Below are 22,051 nucleotides of genomic sequence, written 5' to 3'. Positions count from 1 at the left end.
ATGGGGCTCAAAACCCACAACCCTTAGATTATGAGTCTTATGACTGAGCTACTGTATCCCAGTACTGTAGATCAGGAAAACGTCTTCTTCCACTCCCATTGTGTTAGAACTGTGGGTCATTCCTTGAAGCTGATTGTCTGTAATTAAGACAAAATAAAGTACTTCTTCACCCAGTGCATGCATATGGAATTAATGACCACAAAGTGTGCCAATGGTCACTGCCTGAGATAGGTTTAAAAGAGAATTAAGAGTTGGAAAAACCCATGGAGGATAGATCTGCCAGTGGCGTTTAGACATGAGGTTCCGCTTAAAGGTCTTAAGTTCAGAGGCTGTGTGCCACTGCATTCCAGTTCGCAAGGGGCAGCAGGGTGAGACTGCTATGCTGCTATTGTTGTTGTTGCTGCTGTTGTTGTTTTATTGGATTTATATACCACCCTATACCTGCGGTGGTTCACCCTTAGTCTGATCTAGCAGAGTAAGCATAGTTGTTTCTTTGTTTTATGGGTGTATACCTCACTCTTCAACAAGTTCCAAATATGGCTTTAAAAATGGGTTAAAAATGCAGTAGAACATATTAAAACACCACAGTTTCAAATAGTAAATGAAAAGCAGCATGCAGAAATAAAACAGGTCAGATTTATTTAATTTCATTCCTCATTCCTCATCCAGAAACTGGTTTGACTGAGATGACTTGACTTCTGATGAATTCTGCCTCAAATGAAATAGGGTCATTCAGATTACAACTGAAATGTTGTTGTTGTTTTTTTGTTTTTTTCATTTTGATAAATACATCGTTAGAATTTAATTTGGAAAGGGGGGTTAAATGTTAAAAAAAGCAACATACAGTTTTGCTGAAGTGTTGAATGGAGCTGCATTAGATATCGTAATGCAAGAGAGTTGTAACTACAAACAAATTGTTTTCTCCAGACTAGTAATTTTATGGGAATCTAACAGGATCACTCTGGAGTATGTTGTTTGTGGAAATTATTTGTGTAATTATAAATATATCATCTAGGGAAATCAACAAGAATATCTCTAAATTTTCAGCAATTCCATACTCATTAATGTAGTATTTTCTGTGGACAGACATGGGAAGGCAGGGAAGGAACACATTGTTGTGATGTTCAGAGTGTGCTGTACTGCATGTCCCTTTCTGACATGTCCCTGTTGTCCTTTAATCATTATACAATAGCCGCAGTACAGGGGCCACATGAGAATTAATGCTGTTTTTCTGAATCATTACCTTCTAATGAGATTGCTGCTTGCAAACCCATGAACTCTGCACAGAACACTGCCTCTCAGAGCAGCTGGTTCCCAGTTCTGTTCAGCCCTATTCCCAAATCTGACCAAGTCTGATGGGGGCGGGGAGTTCTTTTCTTGTGACAGCAAAAGAGTTGTCAAAGTGTTTTACTTCCACTCAGGATTTCACTTGCAATTTTGGAAGCAGCTTCATACGGATTCATCTGAAATATATTTCAATGTATTTTCCTCCTGTGTTTCAGTGGATTCTCTTCATTACTGCTGTACACAATTAAAAGTAGTTAACTGTACTAAAGTATGCTTAATTCACAACTATGTGTGATTATAGTGGTTTGAAACATGTAACACTGATGTGAATTGGGCAATAGAATTTATAACATTTTATTCATCTTTCAAGCTCCAGACCAGTTTGACTGAACCTATGACATTACCCAAGTCAATCTCGCTTCCTCGTAGTGCATACTGGCATCATATCACTAGGCAGAACAGCGTGGGAGAAATCTACAGTTTACAAGGTAAGATGCCTGAATATTAAAATGGTATGTCCATTAGCTTTTCTCACATTGAGCAAAACTCATGCAAATTGCTTTCATCTGCACTGGCGGCTTTCTCTTCATTTCAATTACTAAGGCTTGTCATCAAACTCAGTAGGGGTGGTGAGATATGCTTCCTCCCCACCCACCACTTTTTTAATAAAGAAAACACACACCTTCTTATTCTAATGGTGTATATTATTACCAGAAATCTTGCATAGGTTGAGAAGTCAATTTGACAGTTCAGCTTTTAAACGGAATATATCCATAATGTGTGACTTCTCGGTATCTAATGAGGAAGTGTTGTATGGAATTTCTCAGAGGAAACAATTTGCAGTTAGAAAAGATTTGATTTTGTTTAAACTGGCACATTCCCCATACATTTTGGCCATTTCCCAGTGAAAAATAAATAAGCAATTACTGCAGTGCCTTGTCAAGTATAGAAGGAAAGGTGAGTGTTCTGTATGCAGGAGATGTATCTTTGACAAAAGCCTATTGCTAGTCCAGGAGTTGTACATTTGGAAAGCACACTTTCTCTGACTGATAAAGAAACCATGCTGGTGGGAATGGTCTTCTGCAAACAACTAGGCAAAAGAAACACTGCTAACTCTTCCAGGTTTACTTGCTACTCTTTGGGAATGAGGCATGTGGTAGCCACAATACCTCAAGGATTGCTTCTCTCCATATGAGCCTAGCCAGGCCCAGAGATCATCCTCTGAGGCTCTTCTTCATAGGAATGCTTGAAAAGTCATTAAGAAATATCTTGAATTCACCACTGTGTTGGTTGGACAGTAATCTGCTCTCAGTTGCTTCCTGGATTTATTTAAATTAAAATGGTTAACTCGTCAAAAGAAGGGTGCCCTATATACACAGTAACATCAATAATTCCTTCAGTAATAACAAGTTCATGACTTTCTGGTGTGGTGATTTGATTTGATGGTAGAACAGCTCAGGCTTCAGTGTCCTCAAACCTGGCTTAAAAATGCACATTGTGAATGATTACTTATTTGTGATGAATTTTTTAAAAAGCAGTCTCCAAATTCTCCCTAAGCTTTTGGCCCTGTATGACAGTGTTGTGATTCGTTTAACAGTTGATGAAATCTGTGCTCCAAAAAGGAATCAGGAAGGGAGTGCATGATCCCATGGTTTGCTAAATATTCAGGAGTGTTATATCTGCACAAGGATATAAAGAGAATGTCACAGATAATCCTTTCATAGAATAATAGCTTCCATGTAATTTCACAAATTGGTTATATCAACACAGAATTTAGTACTTGGCTCTGTTAATATACATGGATGTAATATATATATATTTAAAAAAACAACACCATTGGATAAAAACCCACTCTGCAACACAGTTTGGAGACTATGATCAGTTACTGGCAATTCATGAAATACTCAATTTAATCAGTCAGTTTGTTTACATTCTGTGTGCTTTCATGTGACTAGGCAAATCACTATTGTTCATGCACATTCTTTGTTCAATTCACATGAACTATAACAACGTACATTAATGAAGTGCCCATTAATGAAGCCTTGACAGCCATTCAAAACAAATACAATCCCCCCGAATACATCCTGGACCTGACCAACCACTGCCTAACCAACACGTACTTCATCCACAATGGACAAAGATACAAACAGATAGAAGGAGCACCTATGGGATCACCCCTCTCACCGGTCATCGCAAATCTGTACATGGAACACTTTGAAACCAATGCTTTAGACAAGTCAGAACACAAACCCAAACTTTGGCTCAGATATGTTGACGACACCTTTGTAATTTGGCCACACGGGAAGGAAAAACTAGATAGCTTCCTCACACATCTCAACAGCCTACACCCCAAAATACAATTCACTATGGAAATAGAAGCCAACAACCAACTTCCCTTCCTTGACGTCCTAATCTACAAAAAACCTGATGGCTCCCTAGGACACACTATCTACCGGAAAAAAACACACACCAACCGCTACTTACATGCACAATCACACCACCACCCTGCACAAATAAACTCCGTAGCCAAGACTCTCATCTCCAGAACCGAACGCCTGGCTGACAAAGACCACTTGACAACTGAGTTACAGAATCTCTCAAATGTGTTAATCGCCAACGGATACCAGCAAAACAGGGTTACGAAGCTAATCCAAAAAGAAACACCCCCCAAAAACCAAGACACAGAAGAAAACAATGGCATGGCCCTCCTTCCTTATATCAAGGGCACTACAGATAAAATTAGCAAAATCCTCCATAAACACAATATCAAAACAGCCTTTTGCACCAACCAAAAAATAGCCAATATCCTCAGAAACCCAAAAGATAAAATCCAGTTAGAAAACCAAGGGGTCTATGAAATACCCTGCAAAGTCTGCCCAGCCACGTACATTGGACAAACAAACAGACGAATAAATGCACGTATCGCAGAACACAAGAATGCCGTCAAAAAAGAAGAAAAAACTTCCTCTCTTTACCAACACATGAAAGAAACAGGACACGAAATTAATTTTGCAGATTCCAAATTGCTCTTTAACATGGAACATCACCACAAGAGAATAATCATGGAAGCCATCGAGATAGAGAAACACCCTCACAACATGAACAAGCGTGACGACACGTCCCGCCTGCCAGACATCTGGAAATTAGCCCTCCCCACAAAAACCGACACCAGAACCAGAGGCACACAGAACGCCATCTCCAATCAACCACACCAGACCCAAACCCAGACCCTCTCCACAGATAAACTACAGACACCATCCAGTAGCCAAACCATAGTGGCACCTCCGGATGCTGCACCCCCCTGCAATCCCTACACAGATCTGGCTGGCACAGGGCACAAAACCACAGCTCGCCCCTATACACGAAGCCAAGCCAGAGCACAACTAAGTGCAGTACAGCTATCTTCTCAGAAAAACTCTTTACAAGGTCAAGAGGTCAAGACACGAAAGCTTTAGCAACTAATCCACACCTAATGACCCTCCTAAGTGGTACTCAGAATATCACTCAAGTAATCACTCAAGATATCCCTCAAGTAATTAATGAACAAAAGAAGAAAAGGCACATTAACCTAGGAACTTCCTCTCTGCCCAGAACGTTGGAGGCTATACACCACACCCCCTCAACAGTATTTATAGGAACTCAAACACTGAGATCCTGCTCTGTTCTAGTAACAAGAAGCCGAAAGCACCAGCCTGAAGATGACGAGTGAGACCTCGTCGAAACGTCGCCTAGACACCCCAACTCTTACACGGGAAGACACCCGAAGACACCAAAACCTACATATATATATATATATATATATATGTGCTGAAGATATGTTTATGCAGTCAATTTTTAAACCAGGCACTGGTTTCAGAAAATATAGGACATATGGGTTATGTTGCCCAAAGGAGTACTTAACTGTTTTTGATAGTGTAGTAGTGTTGTTTTTAAAGGATGTTTGTTTCCCTTTGAAAAATATTTTTCCCTTAAATTAACCTCAGCAGGTGGCCAGCTTGTGAAATTGTTCAAAAGACAGCATGTATGTATATGGTAAAGCATGTGGTTTTATACCATGAATTCAACTGATCATGTAACCTGCTGCATTTTTTTAGAACAGACTCCTAAAGTAAACACACTATGTGAGCATCAAGGCAAGTAAAATTGTTTCATTTTCTCTTCTCTGCAACTCATTTGAAATAAAACAATATTTCCATTTGGTGAAGAGGAATGATATGCTGATTCCTTGGTTTGAAAATTGGCCAAGATGAATAATTTAGGCTGCAATCATATATATATTTACCTGGGACTATGCCCCATTGATCTGTAAAATACACAAATCCTCTTTCATACTGTGTGTGTGCGTGTGTAAGCTCAAACTAATGATGAAAGGATTTAAGAGTCTTGGCACAAGGAAGTGAATAAATATATCATAATGACATAGAAACACTAACAGGCCTAGCTCACCACTTGTATGTGCCAACACCAGATATTTTATTATCCGTTACATCAATCATGTAATTGCAACTTTTTTTCTGCACAAGAAATTGTTCAAATGCAGCCCAAATGTTTGCATAAGTGAAATACATAGGCATGCATACATTTTTTTCAATGGATGAATCTGTTAACTTGCCTTTTCTAGACAGGTTTAGGAGTTTTCCTGCAAACATTGAATGCATCATTGAGGTGCACTTGAATAATAATTAACCAGCTTGCATGCTATTTTCTTAAATGAGTGTAGTAATAAGCAGAAATAATCTTTCTCTATAGCTACCTAGCTAGCTAGCTTTTCCACTCACTTGTCAGAGCCATTCAATTTCCCCCTTTGTGTTTAAAATCTGGTTGACTTTCTATGGCAGTGCAATCATTTAGAATGCCAAAGTCGATGGGGGTAAGGGAAACTACCACCCATAGCCTGCTTTGGCCCCTATTTTCTTAATGAATGACTCTAAAATTTAATGTTTTGAATGGAAAAAATAAAACAGAATATGGATTTCTTTGGAGAAATAAATATAAAGTACTTCATAGCCATGAAGAAGTATAAACCTGATATCCAAGCCAAATTTCCTTCATGCTATTTGTATTGATTAGAGTACAGCTTAAACCCTTTACTCTGATACTTATCAATAGAAATGTTTAATGAAATTAATACTTTAGGTCCAGCCTTAAAGTTTTTTATGCAAACAGTGCCACCAGGCAATTTAGTTGCCTCATATTTACTTAAGTGCTGATGCTATGACGTTCTGCCAACATCTGTTCAGCTGGCTTAGCTCTAGCTGAGACAGGATGAGGGCGTTACACTGGTGTATCTCTGGCTAAGCCAGGGTTGGGGGACATATATCAGTACCTCCTTGGTGAGCTGGGAATCTGCTGGCTGAGCTAGAAATCCACCACATCCTTACTTGTTCATCCCTGTGGATCTATGTTTAGGATCACACCCTTAGTTTTTAATTTCTGCTCTTCAAGCTGTTAGTTGCATTACTAAGGCCTTTTCTTGTATTTTTGTAATTATTTCTGAAATTGATCATTTTGAAATCTGCTACCAATGCATGTTAGTGTTAATATAAGTTTCATTGTTGAATAAAATGAAATATAAGGTGTTAATGATTTCACCCAAGTACAAAATACAAAGCAGAATGAATACTCGCTGCAAAATCATGACTGGATTTTTCTTTATTTTTTAAAAAAGCATTCCGTTACAAAACATTAAAAAACTTGCCTGAGTCATTCTGTTCAGTCCTCGTGTAGGCTAATCCTGTGGGCATTTCCTTTGCGCATCTGTAGTTCTCTGCAAATTAAAGTGTGTTAACAGAATTGCAGGGGCATTCATCATTTTGGCATATCCACTGTGTGTTCATATTCACAGAAACTGCTAAATTTATTCCTTCATCCTACTGTGACTCTGAAACAATATAAAATGTTTCAGTATGGTTGCTTTTGGGCATTATGCTATACCATGGTTCATTGTGATGGGCACATGTTTTCTTTTCCCCACCCCACTTCTCCCTGGAAGGAAGGCTTCAGATACTTTTGTTTCTACTCTTAGGTGAGCACAGCGTGCCGTTTCATTTGAACCTTTGATTGTAACTATGATTTCTTTGAAACAAGTTAACACCAAACCTTAAGTCAGGCATAGGCAAACTCGGCCCTCCAGATGTTTTGGGACTACAACAGTGGTCAGGGATGATGAGAGTTGTAGTCCCAAAACATCTGGAGGGCCGAGTTTGCCTATGCCTGCCTTAAGTCATGAAACTGGTTTGTCTTGACAAATCATAGTGAAAGTTTAGGGAATACATCTTTCATAATAGTCTATGCTGAGTGAGTTCCAGCTGCTCAATCTCATGCCCTTGCCTCACAGGATTATTATTTTTTTTTGGGGGGGGGGTCTCCTCGGGTTTCTCTAGCCACTTAGTGAACAAGAGGATTCTGGACTTAGTGGTCCAGCAGACTTTTGTTTTTAGGTTTTTACATGCAGTTCCTGGTATCTTATCATAATATTGTCACAAGACAGCACATCAAAATGTGTTGTATAAAGTCTTTCTTTGCTTCACATGGTCTGGCAATGCTATTCCACATATTCCAGAGGACAGTAAGATACAGAAATGCAGAGTGAGACTTTACAGGTTATATAATATACTTTTCAGCAACAGTAACGAGAAAGGATTCCTTAGATTCCCACTCCCACTTCACACACTCACACTGCTATCACTAGTGGTACATCAGCAACCCTGCCTTGCATGGCTGCACCAGTTGGGAGATGGTTCAGCAACTGGGCCTAATGCCATTGTACAACAGTTGTGTGACCAGCTTCAGATCAGAGGCAGATTTAGGCAGTGTGACTGGTTCCACTGCAGTGGGGGCACCAGGTCTAGGGGGCACTGCAGGGCATCACAAGTACGACACAGTAAATTGAGCAGAAAGAAGCTGAGAGGCAGGGGTGCCAAATTTTGGCTGTGCAAAGGGTGCTGCTGAAATTTGAAACCAGAGTCCAGCCTTGTTCAGATCCAATAGATCTCAGGCCAGCTAGACCTTCCCTCTCCCCAGAATGCCCTGTTTAAGACCTTCCATGGTTGCTGCCAGTGGGCATATCACTTGTGGCACTCCCCACACCACTCACATTTGGCAGGTGGAAGGGGATGATGATGCACTAATGAATTAGCCTGAATAGTTGGGAAGAAGGTATCTATGTCCAATCCAACTCCCCCCCCCAAAAAAAAAACCACAAAAGGGGGCTTGGATTTATCTGCACATTCAGTAGAAAGGAAACAGAATAAACTGGTCATCCTCTCCATCTCCATCCCATTTCTAGGGCAAGAGAGAAGTATATTCTCTGAACGGAGGAATAGAACATCATCATTATAGTCTTGTTTATCATATGTTAAGTAACCTGGAAACCAGCATCAGTACAAAAGGCACACACAAGGATATTGTATTTTGGCTTAAGGATGATTTAGGAAAACATTATTTTATGTTTATAATTTATTTAATTAAGACCTAGGAGTGTAGGTGAGGTAGCATATTTGTCAAGTATAGGTAGCATATTTGTCAAGTATAGTTGTACTTATTTCTCAGGTTTGGTGACACAAAGTCTTGAGAAGCAGAGCATTTATTCAAGTTTGAGCTGAGATATAAATGACACATTTAAGCAAAATTGAATTTTTATGTGTGCATTGCAAGCTATACAGTTGAGTACATTATTTAAAGATGAATTGTTATAAAAGTGAGGTTATTCTACCGTATCTTCATTGGATTACCTTTTATCAAATCTTGTTTAACTCTGTTCATGTTTTATTGGTTTGTTTGGCTGGTTCCTTTCCTAAGAGAAAAATACTTCGTTTAATTCTTAACAACATCGTGCATTTCTCCTACTCCATATAAATTTAATTTACAAAGGTACTTGTTTTTGTTTTATGCTAAGGTACATTTTCAAGTATAATATCAACAGGTGGTACCTGCTATAAGAAGTAAAATAGAAACCCACCAAGTATGACTCTAGTTGACCATGTTTTCTGCTTTTCCATATTGCCATAAAAATGAAAATAAATGAAACATTTTTATTTCTGATCCCATGAGCAAAAGCTAAAGCTAAAGCTCAGCAAGGACTGAGAATGTTCCCTGTCTGAAATCCTGGTGAGCCACTACCAGTCAGATCTAGGTGTTCCATGTTCTTGCCATAGGTATTCTTGTTCATGATGATAGTTCATTCCCAGGGATATTTGGGAGTGGGCTATGGCTGCCCATTGGCTACCATCTTTTTTTCCTCTTCAACAATGCTTCTGGGGAAATGTTGCAGGATCATACAGGGTTTAGTAGGCCTTTTCCACTGCTGATGCCCAATATATAATTAATCAGCACCTAAGCAGTTTTTGCAAGGCTTTTATTTGTAGAGAGACTTGGTGCGTCATCCCTCAGTCAGCTTTTGATGCCCCAGATGGTTTGCCCTAGATGAAATGATCTGTTTCAGGTTAGGAAATGGAAATCTATCATCCGTCTTGTCAACTGTCTCATTCTCCATTCATCAGAGCAGTATTTTGTTTTGAGAAATAGCACTGTAAGGCATGCTCCTCCGTATGCATTTCTTTTTATTTCTCTTTTTTCATACCATAACAGAAGTGCTGTGTTTTGCCTGTGTTCCACTTTCCAATGTATTTAGCAAGGCATCCTTTAAAAACAAACAAAACTGTATTGACTTTTTTTAAGCAAACCTGAATCAGTTCGCTTAATTATCACACGATGATCCACTCATTAATTCATAAATACTTATTACATTACTCAAAAGGACATTGCTAGTAAAATGGATACACTGAGGATGGTCATGTTTTGTTTTTGTACTACCATGGTCATGCAAATAAAAGACTGGTCAAAAAAGTTCAAATACATTTTTTGCACTGCTGTGATCTTTCCAGCTGGTAGCGTAAATGGCATGTTCATTGGCCCCAACATGAACAAATTAAATCAACTGACTTGCACCATGTACACATGGGTCCAGATCCAGAGAGAGATTGTTGTGCCAGAGCTTTGGTTCATACATACCTGAGCTGGAGACATATTATGAACAACAGAAAATTGCTGCAGACCATTCAGATAACATTAGTTGTGAACTGGGTGCTTCATGTGAACTCCTGGACTTGATTCTTTCTTAAATAAAAGCAGTACTTCTCAAACTACTGGTCATCTATATGAAAGGTTTTTCAGCAAACTGGGATGTGTTTGCCTTACATGGCTATATTTGCTTCTAGTGAAAGGCTAATAAATAACAGAGATTTAGAAAATTACACAATAGATGCTGAGTAGAAAGTCTTATTGAGACCATCAGGAAAACTCTGTGGAAATGGTTGACTGTTCATGGTACCTTTCCCAATATCGTCACCCAGCATGAAATTGCCCCAAGCATTTATTTGCTACAGTCTGGGTAATACCCACAGAGTTGGCACATGCTGTTGCATTAAAAGTCAGTAATATAATATTCAGATTCGTAGGCAGCAGGGGACCATTATCTCTCTGAAAGAAATTTTTCAACACTGGGAGCTCTTAAGTTTACTGATGCATATATAGTCAGCCGGAAATGAAAATTAGAACTCTTGTCTTTTCCAGCTAGTAGAAATGTTCACTTTCTCTCCCAAACACATGTATGCACCCTGTTCCAGGAGAAGATATAGGTGGCCAGTTGTAACAACCATCTATCTACAAACAGTGTATAAATAGTAATAAACAGCAATAAAAATCTCATCGAGTGGTACTTCCTAAACTTCATCATAAGGCACCTATTGAAAGCAAACAAACAAAATGTACATTTCTCTGACATATTTACTAGATGCCAAAAATATTTCCAGTGTTGTGATGTTTCAGGGCTTCCCAACAAGCCAGCTCTGGAAATCACTAGGAAATTCACTTGGCTAGTTACCGAGTTCAGAGTTCCCTTAATCTTCCTCTCAAGAATAACGTATTGACAACATGTAGAGTTTCAGGGAATAGAAAGACTTCCTCTGTATGGTTAACACTGTATTCACAGCTAACATGTAGGGTGAGACATGTTATTCCTATAATCCACCCAGAGTGGAACACATTCATATATTTATGGAAAACAATAGTTATTTAGTAAAAAAGCAAATCTTGTTTCTAATATCCTAAACCCAACATTCTATCATCACTGACTTAACTATATAACAACTTGCCTAACCACCTTTTACCTATGTATTTTACCTCTTGAATCTCACTTTTCTCTGTCTGTGAGAAATAAAATATTTGAGGGGATTGGGCCTCCTCCAAAGTTGATGGGTATCCCCACTGAAATGTTTTGCATACACCACATCATGTGATCAATTGTGTGGGGTGGGGCTTACCTCACCCCCAAATATTTTATCCAAGTGGGCACCTCGTACAAGTCTACTCTCACAGAGTGCTATTTGTATATAGGATGCTAAGCATTGTAGAAAAACAGGTGCTGGGACTCGGGCTGTCATTCTCATGTTTGCATTCTGCTAGTAAATACCACATTTAACACATACATTGTGATTAGGGGCAGAAAATGGCTGCAATAACTTCCAAGTCAGTGGACTTCAGTGACAGAGACATTGGATACATGGGCTAATGTTTGTGCAAAGGCAATGTATCTGTAATACTGGTCTGCATGGGCGGCCTGTTGTATGCATGAATTGTAAGCTTTGTACACATTAGAAGTATCTGATCATAGTTAAAATAGTTTCATGCTTGTTTGTTTCTAGTTTCCACCTTGTAAATCTTTTTCTTTTAAACAGTTCTGTGTTATTTTATTTCATGCACCTCTTCCATCATCCTGAAAATATTAAAATTGAAATGAGGTGATATAACATGCCCCAGAGTATTGTAAAATTATAACCAGTCATCAAGATTTTTGAGGTTTCAGTCATAAACGAAGGGGGGAAATGTTCCTATTGTGCTGGCTTTACAATGCAAGTTGATTATAGCTCTCAAAGGTGTGAAGTAGCAAACTGCTTAGCAAAAGGGTAGCCAAATTTTGCCCAAGTGATGACCATGCTGGCAATTTATGAGGAGCCTTAGAGAGAGATTGTAAATTTCCTCAGCTGGAGCCTGTAAGAGACAATCTGTGTAGCTCAAGAGTGCGCACTGGGTATTGGCCACAGTGTTCTCCATTGGTTTCAAATGGACCAATAAGCATACATGAGCCACAAAACAGGACTCTGTGGATTCTATTTTCTATTGTTACATATCATGTGTGCCAGCAATCCATTAAATAACATAAAATCAAATCAAATACATTGTCTCCCCTGAAATTTGTAGAAACCAGCGCTAGACTTGGGGAGAAACAATCCCTATTGCCAGCAGCAATCTTTAGCATGTGTAATGTTTTTAAAAATAAGAATGCAGAATAAAACAAACACTTTCTTGCTCCGTTACTTTTATAAATATTTCATCTTTTGCTACTTTTAAAGGGATTCAAGTAAACAAAAGCACATAAATCAATACATTTCATCGTTTATTTAATAAGAAGGGAATATCACCTTGCAACATATGCAAGGTTGACAGAACACAAAAGTACTTGGTCCATTGTTCCTCTTGTGCTACCAATGACTGCTTCTGACTTTGTCTTCTTCTTGTTGTTGTTTAGTCATTTAGTCGTGTCCGACTCTTCGTGACCCCATGGACCAGAGCACGCCAGGCACTTCTGTCTTCCACTGCCTCCTGCAGTTTGGTCAGACTCATGTTTGTAGCTTCAAGAACACTGTCCAACCATCTCGTCCTCTGTCGTCCCCTTCTTCTTGTGCCCTCAATCTTTCCCAACATCAGGGTCTTTTCCAGGGAGTCTTCTCTTCTCATGAGGTGGCCAAAGTACTGGAGCCTCAGCTTCACGATCTGTCCTTCCAGTGAGCACTCAGGGCTGATTTCCTTCAGAATGGATACGTTTGATCTTCTTGCAGTCCATGGGACTCTCAAGAGTCTCCTCCAGCACCATAGTTCAAAAGCATCAATTCTTCGACGATCAGCCTTCTCTCACTTCCATACATCACTACTGGGAAAACCATAGCTTTAACAATACGGACCTTTGTTGGCAATGTGATGTCTCTGCTTTTTAAGATGCTTTCTAGGTTTGCCATCGCCTTTCTCCCAAGGAGCAGGCGTCTTTTAATTTCGTGACTGCTGTCGCCATCTGCAGTGATCATGGAGCCCAAGAAAGTAAAATCTCTCACTGCCTCCATTTCTTCCCCTTCTATTTGCTAGGAGGTGATGGGACCAGTGGCCATGATCTTGGGTTTTTTGATGTTGAGCTTCAGACCATATTTTGCGCTCTCCTCTTTCACCCTCATTAAAAGGTTCTTTAATTCCTCCTCACTTTCTGCCATCAAGGTTGTATCATCTGCATATCTGAGGTTGTTGATATTTCTTACGGCGATCTTAATTCCGGCTTGGGATTCATCCAGCCCAGCCTTTCGCATGATGAATTCTGCATATAAGTTAAATAAGCAGGGGGACAATATACAGCCTTGGTGTACTCCTTTCCCAATTTTGAACCAGTCAGTTGTTCCATATCCAGTTCTAACTGTAGCTTCTTGTCCCACATAGAGGTTTCTCAGGAGACAGATGAGGTGATCAGGCACTCCCATTTCTTTAAGAAAAAAAGTGATCCCCTTCACTGATCACTGCCTTGCCGTGGCGAAGGGGCTTGAATAACTCAGAGAAGCTATGAGCTATGCCGTGCAGGGCCACCCAAGATGGACAGGTCATAGTGGAGAGTTTTGACCAAACGTGATCCACCTGGAGCAGGAACCAGCAAGCCACTCCAGTATCCCTGCCAAGAAAACTCCATGGACTTTGTCTTACCTTAGATTAATTAACTAGCCATAGAAATCAGGCATTTTCTGCTGAAAGCTTTCTTTCTATCATAAATGCTGTATGATTTCAGTGCTCCCAGGTCCTGGGGACTGGAGGTACTGTGTATTGCAAGCTGTTGGGGGGGGGAGGGGACTTTGAAAGCAACAGTAGCTATTTGGAAGAAATGAAAGCACACAGTTGGAGGAGAGGACAGTGCTCACTTACTGATTCAAAATAATCATATATTTTGCAGACAGATCTTATAGTGGAAGTGTGTGTGTCCCTATGTGTTATTTCTTGCTTATGCATTTAGACTTGTGATGCCCAAAGGGCTTGGGCTGGATGAGGACATTTTAAAACCATGGTAATAACTGGATAGGTTATTCATTTGAAGTTAGGTAGATTACAGGTCTGCATAATGCTTTGCCTTGATCAAATATTTTCATTTCAGATTTGCTGTTCTTTCGTCATTTCCACAGACAATTATAAAGAATCTTTAACGTTGCAATAGCTTTGCCAGCTAAATAAGAAAATATAATTACTTTCAAATAACAAATCAACATTTAAAAGCTGCAATCCTCTATGATCTGGTAAATACCATTAAATGCAGTGAAACTTACAACTGAATAACTGTGGCTTTGACTCCACGGCAGTTAACTCTCTTTTCAAACTAGCATGAAGTTTTCTGCCTAAAACTGTGGCATGCAGTTGGATGACTCACCCTAGGGTTGGACAGTCTAGCTATTTTTAACTGTCTGGTAGATAAGTACAGTTCAGAGAATAGAAGGCCTGAATGGAAGATCGGGTCATATTTTTGAAACCATCTGAAGCAGGAACAAAAACAAAAGAAATCTCGACAAATAAAAAACAATTTCACTTCGGTATCAGTTTTATCTGGAAAAGTATATATCCATTTGGCATCTTACCAAATCACAGTCAGTCATGACTAACTTATGTCCATTGATTTCAATAGGTCTACTCTGATGGGCAAGGCAATCCCAAAATTAAGTCAGCATAAGTTAACCCTACTGTAAAGTCCATTCAGAAGTGGAGAATACTACCAGCTGAGGCAGCCTGCTGCCTGGGAGAGGGAAAGTAAACCTTTAAAATAGAAATATAATTTTTTTATAAAAAAAAATTGTCCAGTGGCACCTTAGAGACCAAGTAAGTTTGTTCTTGGTATAAGCTTTCATGTGCATGCACATTTCTTCAGATACTTCTTCATGCACACGAAAGCTTATACCAAGAACAAACTTAGTTGGTCTCTAAGGTGCCACTAGACAATTTTTTAATTTTTTATATATATTTCGACTGCGTCAGACCAACATGGCTACCTACCTGAAACTTTAAAATAGAGTTTGACTTACACCAGCCTTTTTGCAAACATTAGCTCTATTGGGTAATCGGGTCACATGACTGAGCTGAAATATGTATAGGTCTCTCCTTGCCCCTTTTCACCACCCCTCACACCCCAGGAATGCCCCTTTTGGGGTATTTATGCCGGCACAATTTCTGCCAGCTTAAATTTTACTGATTGAGCCCTAAGTGAACCAGCATAGCCTCAGCTCAGTTCAGCCAGGACAGCCCAAGTTCCACCTATTTGAAACTCAATAATCCTGGTGAATTTTGGGTTTGGTTTGCGCTGTAACTATTGTACTTTACAGATTTGAATAATCTAATTTCATTTACCTATAGATGTTTAAGTTAAAGTTTGACGAGCCAAAATGGCTGACAGAGCCCAAGTGCCCTTTGGTGGTCAAAAACGTCATATACAAACTGACATTTGTCTTAGGGATGGGTGACTGCCATTTTTTGTTTCTCTTTTTTCCAATTCAGTTAAATTCACCCCATTTCCACAGCGGTTTGTGTTCCTTTTTCCTAATAGACACATTTTTGTATGTAATTTAGCTCAATATAAAGCATTTTGCTTATTATTTTTACATGTATATATTAGATATGTATATTTGTGCACTATTCCATAATATAAGACTTCTAAATGCATTTTTAAGGGGGTGAAGATTTTGAAAGATCACTGTGTTATAGTTTGGTTTAGGAAGTACAAGTTAAGTAACTGCACATTAAAATGTGAAATGAATTGATTTTTCCTTAACCTCAACACATCTTACCATGATTCATGGACAAGTGTGAGAGAACACCACTCCCTCTGAGCATTATGTTGCCTTCTCCTGAACAGTTAAAAGTATATTTATTGCTTTTCTTTTTAACATTAAGTCATGATCCAGAAAATTTAAGCATTTTTTTAGTTCCATGGATTTCAGTGAGTGAGTAACAGCACAGTCCTTTGCATGTCTACGCATGATTTTGACTGGGCTTACTCCAAGGTTAGTGGGCATAGAATTGTATTTTCCTTCTTGTGTACATTAGATATGAGAATATATAGCATAGACTTCCCACTTAATAAGTAACCTACCAGAATGCACTTTTGTTTTACATACCTTCCTTGTTTTGGTACCAGATAATATAAATGGCTCCAGGAACTATATTGTGTTTGTTACCATGCATCCTTTGTTCTACAGATGATAATAAAAAATACTCTTTAAGAACAACCATGATTGTTCCACATTTTTGGTCCTTAAGCTAATTCTTGCTTAAAGAATGAATTTATTTATTTGGCACAATTAATGTATATGGCACTTTACAGTGTTTCATAAATGAAAAAAGAAAAGAAAAAAGGCCAGTTCTCTATCCCCAAGGAGTTTGTTTAAATTTTCGACATTGGGGAGAAAGGCAAGAAAAACTATGATAGCAAGGAAGGCACGTGTGCCAGTGCTGCTGCATGAATTTAGGCTTTGATACAGAATGTGCAACAGCATTTGCTCGCATTTTAGCTGATCTGTATCAGAGAACACGGAAAACAAAATGTCATGCCAATTGTATCAACCATGGACAGTGTAAAGAAAGCTTGGTTTGCAATCTGGCTGCAATCTCAATTAATGAATTAGACAGAGCTTGCTTAAACTGTGTCTTGACTCTGCTGTCATGCTTCTTTGTATCAGTGGTTTAAGTGTACTTAGAGGCGAGTCAAGTATGACTCAACAGACAGTGCTTTGAAAAGTGAGTTTTTGATTGCTAGCGAGCACAGTATGTGTCTGTCTTGGGATGCATTTTTCTATCAGTTCATGTTGTACTTTTAACAGCTAGCTTTCATTTGTGCTCAAAGAAACGCACCAGAAATGCAGAGTTAAACAGCTGCCAAATAGAGAGGATGTCCTTTGTGAAGGAAGATGGATGGCTCCAAATGACTGCCACCTAAAGCTTAATTAATCATATGATACGGTACCACAAACAGGAAGTGATGGTTTGTAGCAGATCATGAAAATATACCATTAGGTTGGATCCAAAGTTGTTCACAAGTGGGTCCCATCCATCATGTTGCTGGTAAATGCAGTAACTTCCACTTTTACTACATAAGTTTGATCCTTCAAGAACACTAAAATTGTCAAAGAACTTTGCCTAGAGTAAAACCAAGTTGAGTTTGACGATACGGCTAAGACAGTGTTATCGGTAGGAATTTCCAGAATATATGTGATTCTTAAAGGTGGTGGCGGCTAAACATTCTTTATTTGTAGAAAGAAGGATGTCATGTCCTGATGGGGATTTGATAAACCAATTACCACAGAATATCCACCACCACCCCACATAAGACACTGGTCTGGAAGTATGCCTCACTGCACTCGATGGGATTTACTTCTGAATAAACATGCAGAGGATTAAGCTGTGATATTTTAATTTATATTTTCAGTTTTACATTTTTTAAATACATCCAAGGTGGTACAAGCTAATTTAAGTGGCACATTACTAAGAAAGCATCAAATCAATCATTATTGACCCATGCATTTCATTACCACCATCAGGGCTCCAGGTCTGAGGAAACCCAGATGGCAAATTTACCTTGTTGCAGTGGCCATGTTCACAACTGAATCTGGCCACTGCTTTAAATTTCCCACAATGTTCACCAGAGCAGTGGTACGTTGGGGGCATTGTGAGAATGTAAAAGGGAAATTAGATCAATGGTTTGATGCCCAAAGGCACATCCTTCCATCAACTCCCAAGATGGACAGATGCCGACAATATGGTGGTGCTCATCTTTCAGTGGGGTGGGTAGGACTTGGTTCTTATAAATTTATTATTGGTGGAGCATTTTACGTATCTTGTATTGTCAATGCTTTAAATTGCCTTCATTTGCTGTATCTTATTTTTTGTCAAGTCACTTTGAGACATTCTACTGTAAAAGGTGATCAAAATGAAGTAATAATAAAGTAATACAAGTGATAGGGCTTTCTCAGTGGCCTCATCAGTATTGCGAAACAACTTGTCTCGGGAGCTTTGGATAGCCTCGTCTCCGATTGCCTTCCACCACCTTATGAACACTTTATTGGCAAGCTTTTAATTTGCTACACTGAAGTGATTTCATAGAAGTCTGCATCTTAGCTATCATGCTGTCTCTTATTGCCTATTTTTTATTGTTACTATATTTTTATTTTGGTGCTGTGCTGCAGTAATTAAATCACTGTTTAATTATTGCAAGCTTCCTTGAGTGATTCATATACATTAGAAAGGTACAGTATCAATCTCATAAATAAATATATAAAGTAAGTAAGTCCTGGACTTTAAGAGGGTGCTCTGGTCTGGCATCTGAGACTCCACTAAGAATAACTGATTAATGAATCATTATACTAATCTGTAAATATTAGAATTCAAAGTAACAATAATGTTGCCACATTTGTAGGAAGACAGGACAAATGGGAATTACTTGTAAGCAGTAAAAGCACGACTACACCAATGCAGGCCCAGGAAGACAAATTATAGGTAATAAAATGGTAAACTGTGTGTCACATCTTAGCTCTATGTTCATATATCTCTTCATTATCTAAAAGTTAGTATATGCTCTATAAACCAGGCTCTCCTCTTCAGGGTCTCTTTTTTTCAAGTGTCTCTATGAAGAGTCATTTGAGAAAGCAACACCACCAGGAGAATTGTGTCTTTCCAGCCTAGGTTGGATTTGTCAGCACCAAGCAATAAATATAAACAAGGAGAAGCTCGAGGCAAAAATAGCTTGGCCTCAGACCCATGTAGTAAAAATGTCCAGATTAGGCTACTGTAATGTGTTATATTTGGGGCTGCATTTGAAGATGGTATGAAAGTACAATTAGTCCAAAATGTAGCTGCAAGGCTATAAACTGGGACTGGGTGTTACGATCTCACATTTTGCCTGTGCTTTGTCAACTCCACTGGCTCCCATCTCAGACTCAATTCAAAGTGCTCATTTTGACATTTAACACCCTTCAGGGCGGGGAACAAAGATATTGAAAGACTCATTGTCTCACCATGTTCTTTCCTCAACACATGCACTTTTGGGTGCCCCATCATCTGTGGTGCAGTGGGTGGCTACCACAGAAAAAGCTTACTTAGTGGTGGCACCTGCACTGTAGGATGCTGTCTCCAACGAGTATTGTCTAGCACAGACCTTGATATCATTTTGGTACCATCATATTTCATGCTGGAAGTAATCCCCCTGGACAATTATTCAGTTCTGATAGCCAAATACTCTTCACTACTACGTATCACAACAGTAGGGATAGAAGACATTCAAAAGCAACACCACATGGCCAAAAGTAAGTTAGAAAGGAGCATAAAGCAGTGTAAACCAAAGTGGTGCAGTAGTGTGATTGCATCGCTAATGGACACGACCTATTGGGTGGCATGGAAAAGCAAAGGAGGATTGGGATGGGATAGGAACAGAGAGCAAATGAGAGGTGACATACAACACTGAAAGCCTTTCAGCAACAATGGAATCATTTATGTTATGGATCCCTCTGCACCTGAGAGGCTGTAGTGGTTTGTTCTACAGCAGGCATTGATGACAATTGATGTAGGGTTACAGCTGATGATGGACAGTCCCAGAAACCAATTGTGTGTGGACCTGCAGCAGTGCAGAGTTGCACTCCCCCCCCCCGGGCTATTCCATCCCAACTCTGCCTCTTGCATTGAAGAAAACAGTTCCCAGAGTGACAGTGCATGAAATAGGAGTTAGCCTATAGAACAGGGGGCTGGTGAGAGACACATGACTGGCCTCAAGCTTCGTTCAGACTGAAGCAACACTGTTTTAAGTCACTGTTCACACCACGTATATAGGATCAGGCTGCATCTAATTGACTGAGCGGCATATTTTATTTTGTACTGAAAGAGAATTTGCAGATAACCTTTCTGAAAACCCCACCAGCTTCAAACCTCACTGCTTAAAAATACACTCGCATTTGAATGTTATGCTAAGTAGTAATTGGATTTTAGCATAAAGAAGTGCTTTGTTAACAGTCAGCTTATCTTCATATAATTATATACCTAAATACATTACTTTAGTTGAAATAAAGGTAATCACACAAATTGATTCATAATCAGTGAGTGGATACATGATAAATATTAATTTCTGAGAATTATTGCAAGCTGCTGTAATAGCAAAAACCAAAACACGTCTTTGTATCCTTTCTCTCCCTGGTCTTTCAAAATACATATTCTAGTTGCCAGTGGGTAGACAAAAGCATTTAACAGGTGGGCCATCTATTTTACTTGTGACTGCTGTGGAAGAGGCAAAGACAACATATTGGAAAGAAGCAGGTGGCAAAGGAAAATGTGGACAGATTCTTAGGAAATTTATACTCAGGACCTGAAGGTTTCCTTATTGAAAACCATGAGGTTAGCTTAGCTTATCAGACTGTAGATTTAAAAAATAAATCTAAGTAATAGAATAAGACAAAAACAGGCACCCAGAAAAAAAGCCCAGATATAATGTAAAGCTATTTAATTAGCAACGTTCTCCCTCAGGGTAACAACCTGAGAATGTATAGTTGCATTATATTTTCAGACTATTAGAAACAGTCATCTGAAACCCACTACAGGTTTGCTTTCTCAAATGTCCCTTGAGGGGACATCTGTGACACTGGGGTTTTGGACAACAACAACAACAACAAGGTGCCCAATTTAACTATTTATATTACAAAGTCTTTTATATTCTGATAGTCTGAATTCAAATCATATATTCTCATTTATGTTTATATCTTAGTCCATGATTCCAAATGCACGTTTCTGCTGACAGGCCTATGTAGTTGTTGTTGTTGATGATGATGATGATGATGAGTGTTTTTCTGGCGTAGCCGGCCATTTTAGAAATTGTTTTGTGTTGCTTTTAAAGGTTTTATTTTCCTGTACATTGTCTTGATGTTTTGCAAGAGAGCAGTATATAAATACTTCTTAAGTAAATAAGTTGATTTCTTGATAACAGTAACAATTCTGTAATTCTGTGCGTGCCTGAATTGCTGTTTCATTGTTTCAATCTGTTTGACACAATTTGCTGTTTAAACTAACAGCTTGGGTCTCGCTGCCAATGGCTTTCCCCCCTGGAAACCACTTACCGTATTTTTCGCCCTATAGGACGCACTTTTTCCCCTCCAAAAATGAAGGGGAAATCTGGGTGCGTCCTATGGGACAAATGCAGGCTTTCGCTGAAGCTTGGAGAGCGAGAGGGGTCGGTGCGCACCGACCCCTCTCGCTCTCCAGGCTTCAGGAAGACACCCGCAGCCTAGGCAGTCCTGCAGGAGTTCCCGCAGGGCTGTCTAGGCTGTGGATAGCAGTCTGCTTCCCGGAGCGCCGGGCGCGCTGAAAGCAGAGCTCCCGGCGCTTCCGGAACACATCCGCAGCCTAGGCAGCCCTGCGGGAGTTCCCTGCGCTGGGCAGACATCGGCCAGCCCCACAAGCTCAGGGGACAGCAGGGAGGCGCAGCGCCGCCATCCCGCTGTTCCTTGACCTGGTTCGGTTCCCCTGACCTGGTTTTGGGGGGGAAATAAAGGGGGGAAATTTCCTTTATTTCCCCCCCCAAAAAAACTAGGTGCGTCCTATGGAACGGAGCGTCCTATGGGACGAAAAATATGGTACTTCCAAATAAGGCACTGAAGTCCTG

At 39.5% G+C, this 22,051-nt stretch overlaps 1 protein-coding gene across 1 annotated transcript in view; it reads left to right on the top strand.

Moving 5' to 3' along the window:
* DOK6 (docking protein 6) overlaps window positions 1-22,051 on the top strand; it is a 188,574-nt gene that overhangs the window by 152,807 nt on the left and 13,716 nt on the right. Inside the window, exon 7 of the mRNA XM_081205656.1 lies at window positions 1,658-1,775. Within this exon, the coding sequence (XP_081061782.1) occupies window positions 1,658-1,775 (118 nt within the window). The remainder of the gene's footprint in view (window positions 1-1,657; window positions 1,776-22,051) is intronic.

Source organism: Podarcis bocagei (genome assembly GCF_964188305.1).
Source record: "Podarcis bocagei genome assembly, chromosome: 8".
Lineage (NCBI taxonomy): Eukaryota > Metazoa > Chordata > Lepidosauria > Squamata > Lacertidae > Podarcis > Podarcis bocagei.
Note: the sequence above shows the minus strand (reverse complement) of the source record. Positions and strands in the feature narration are given on the sequence as shown.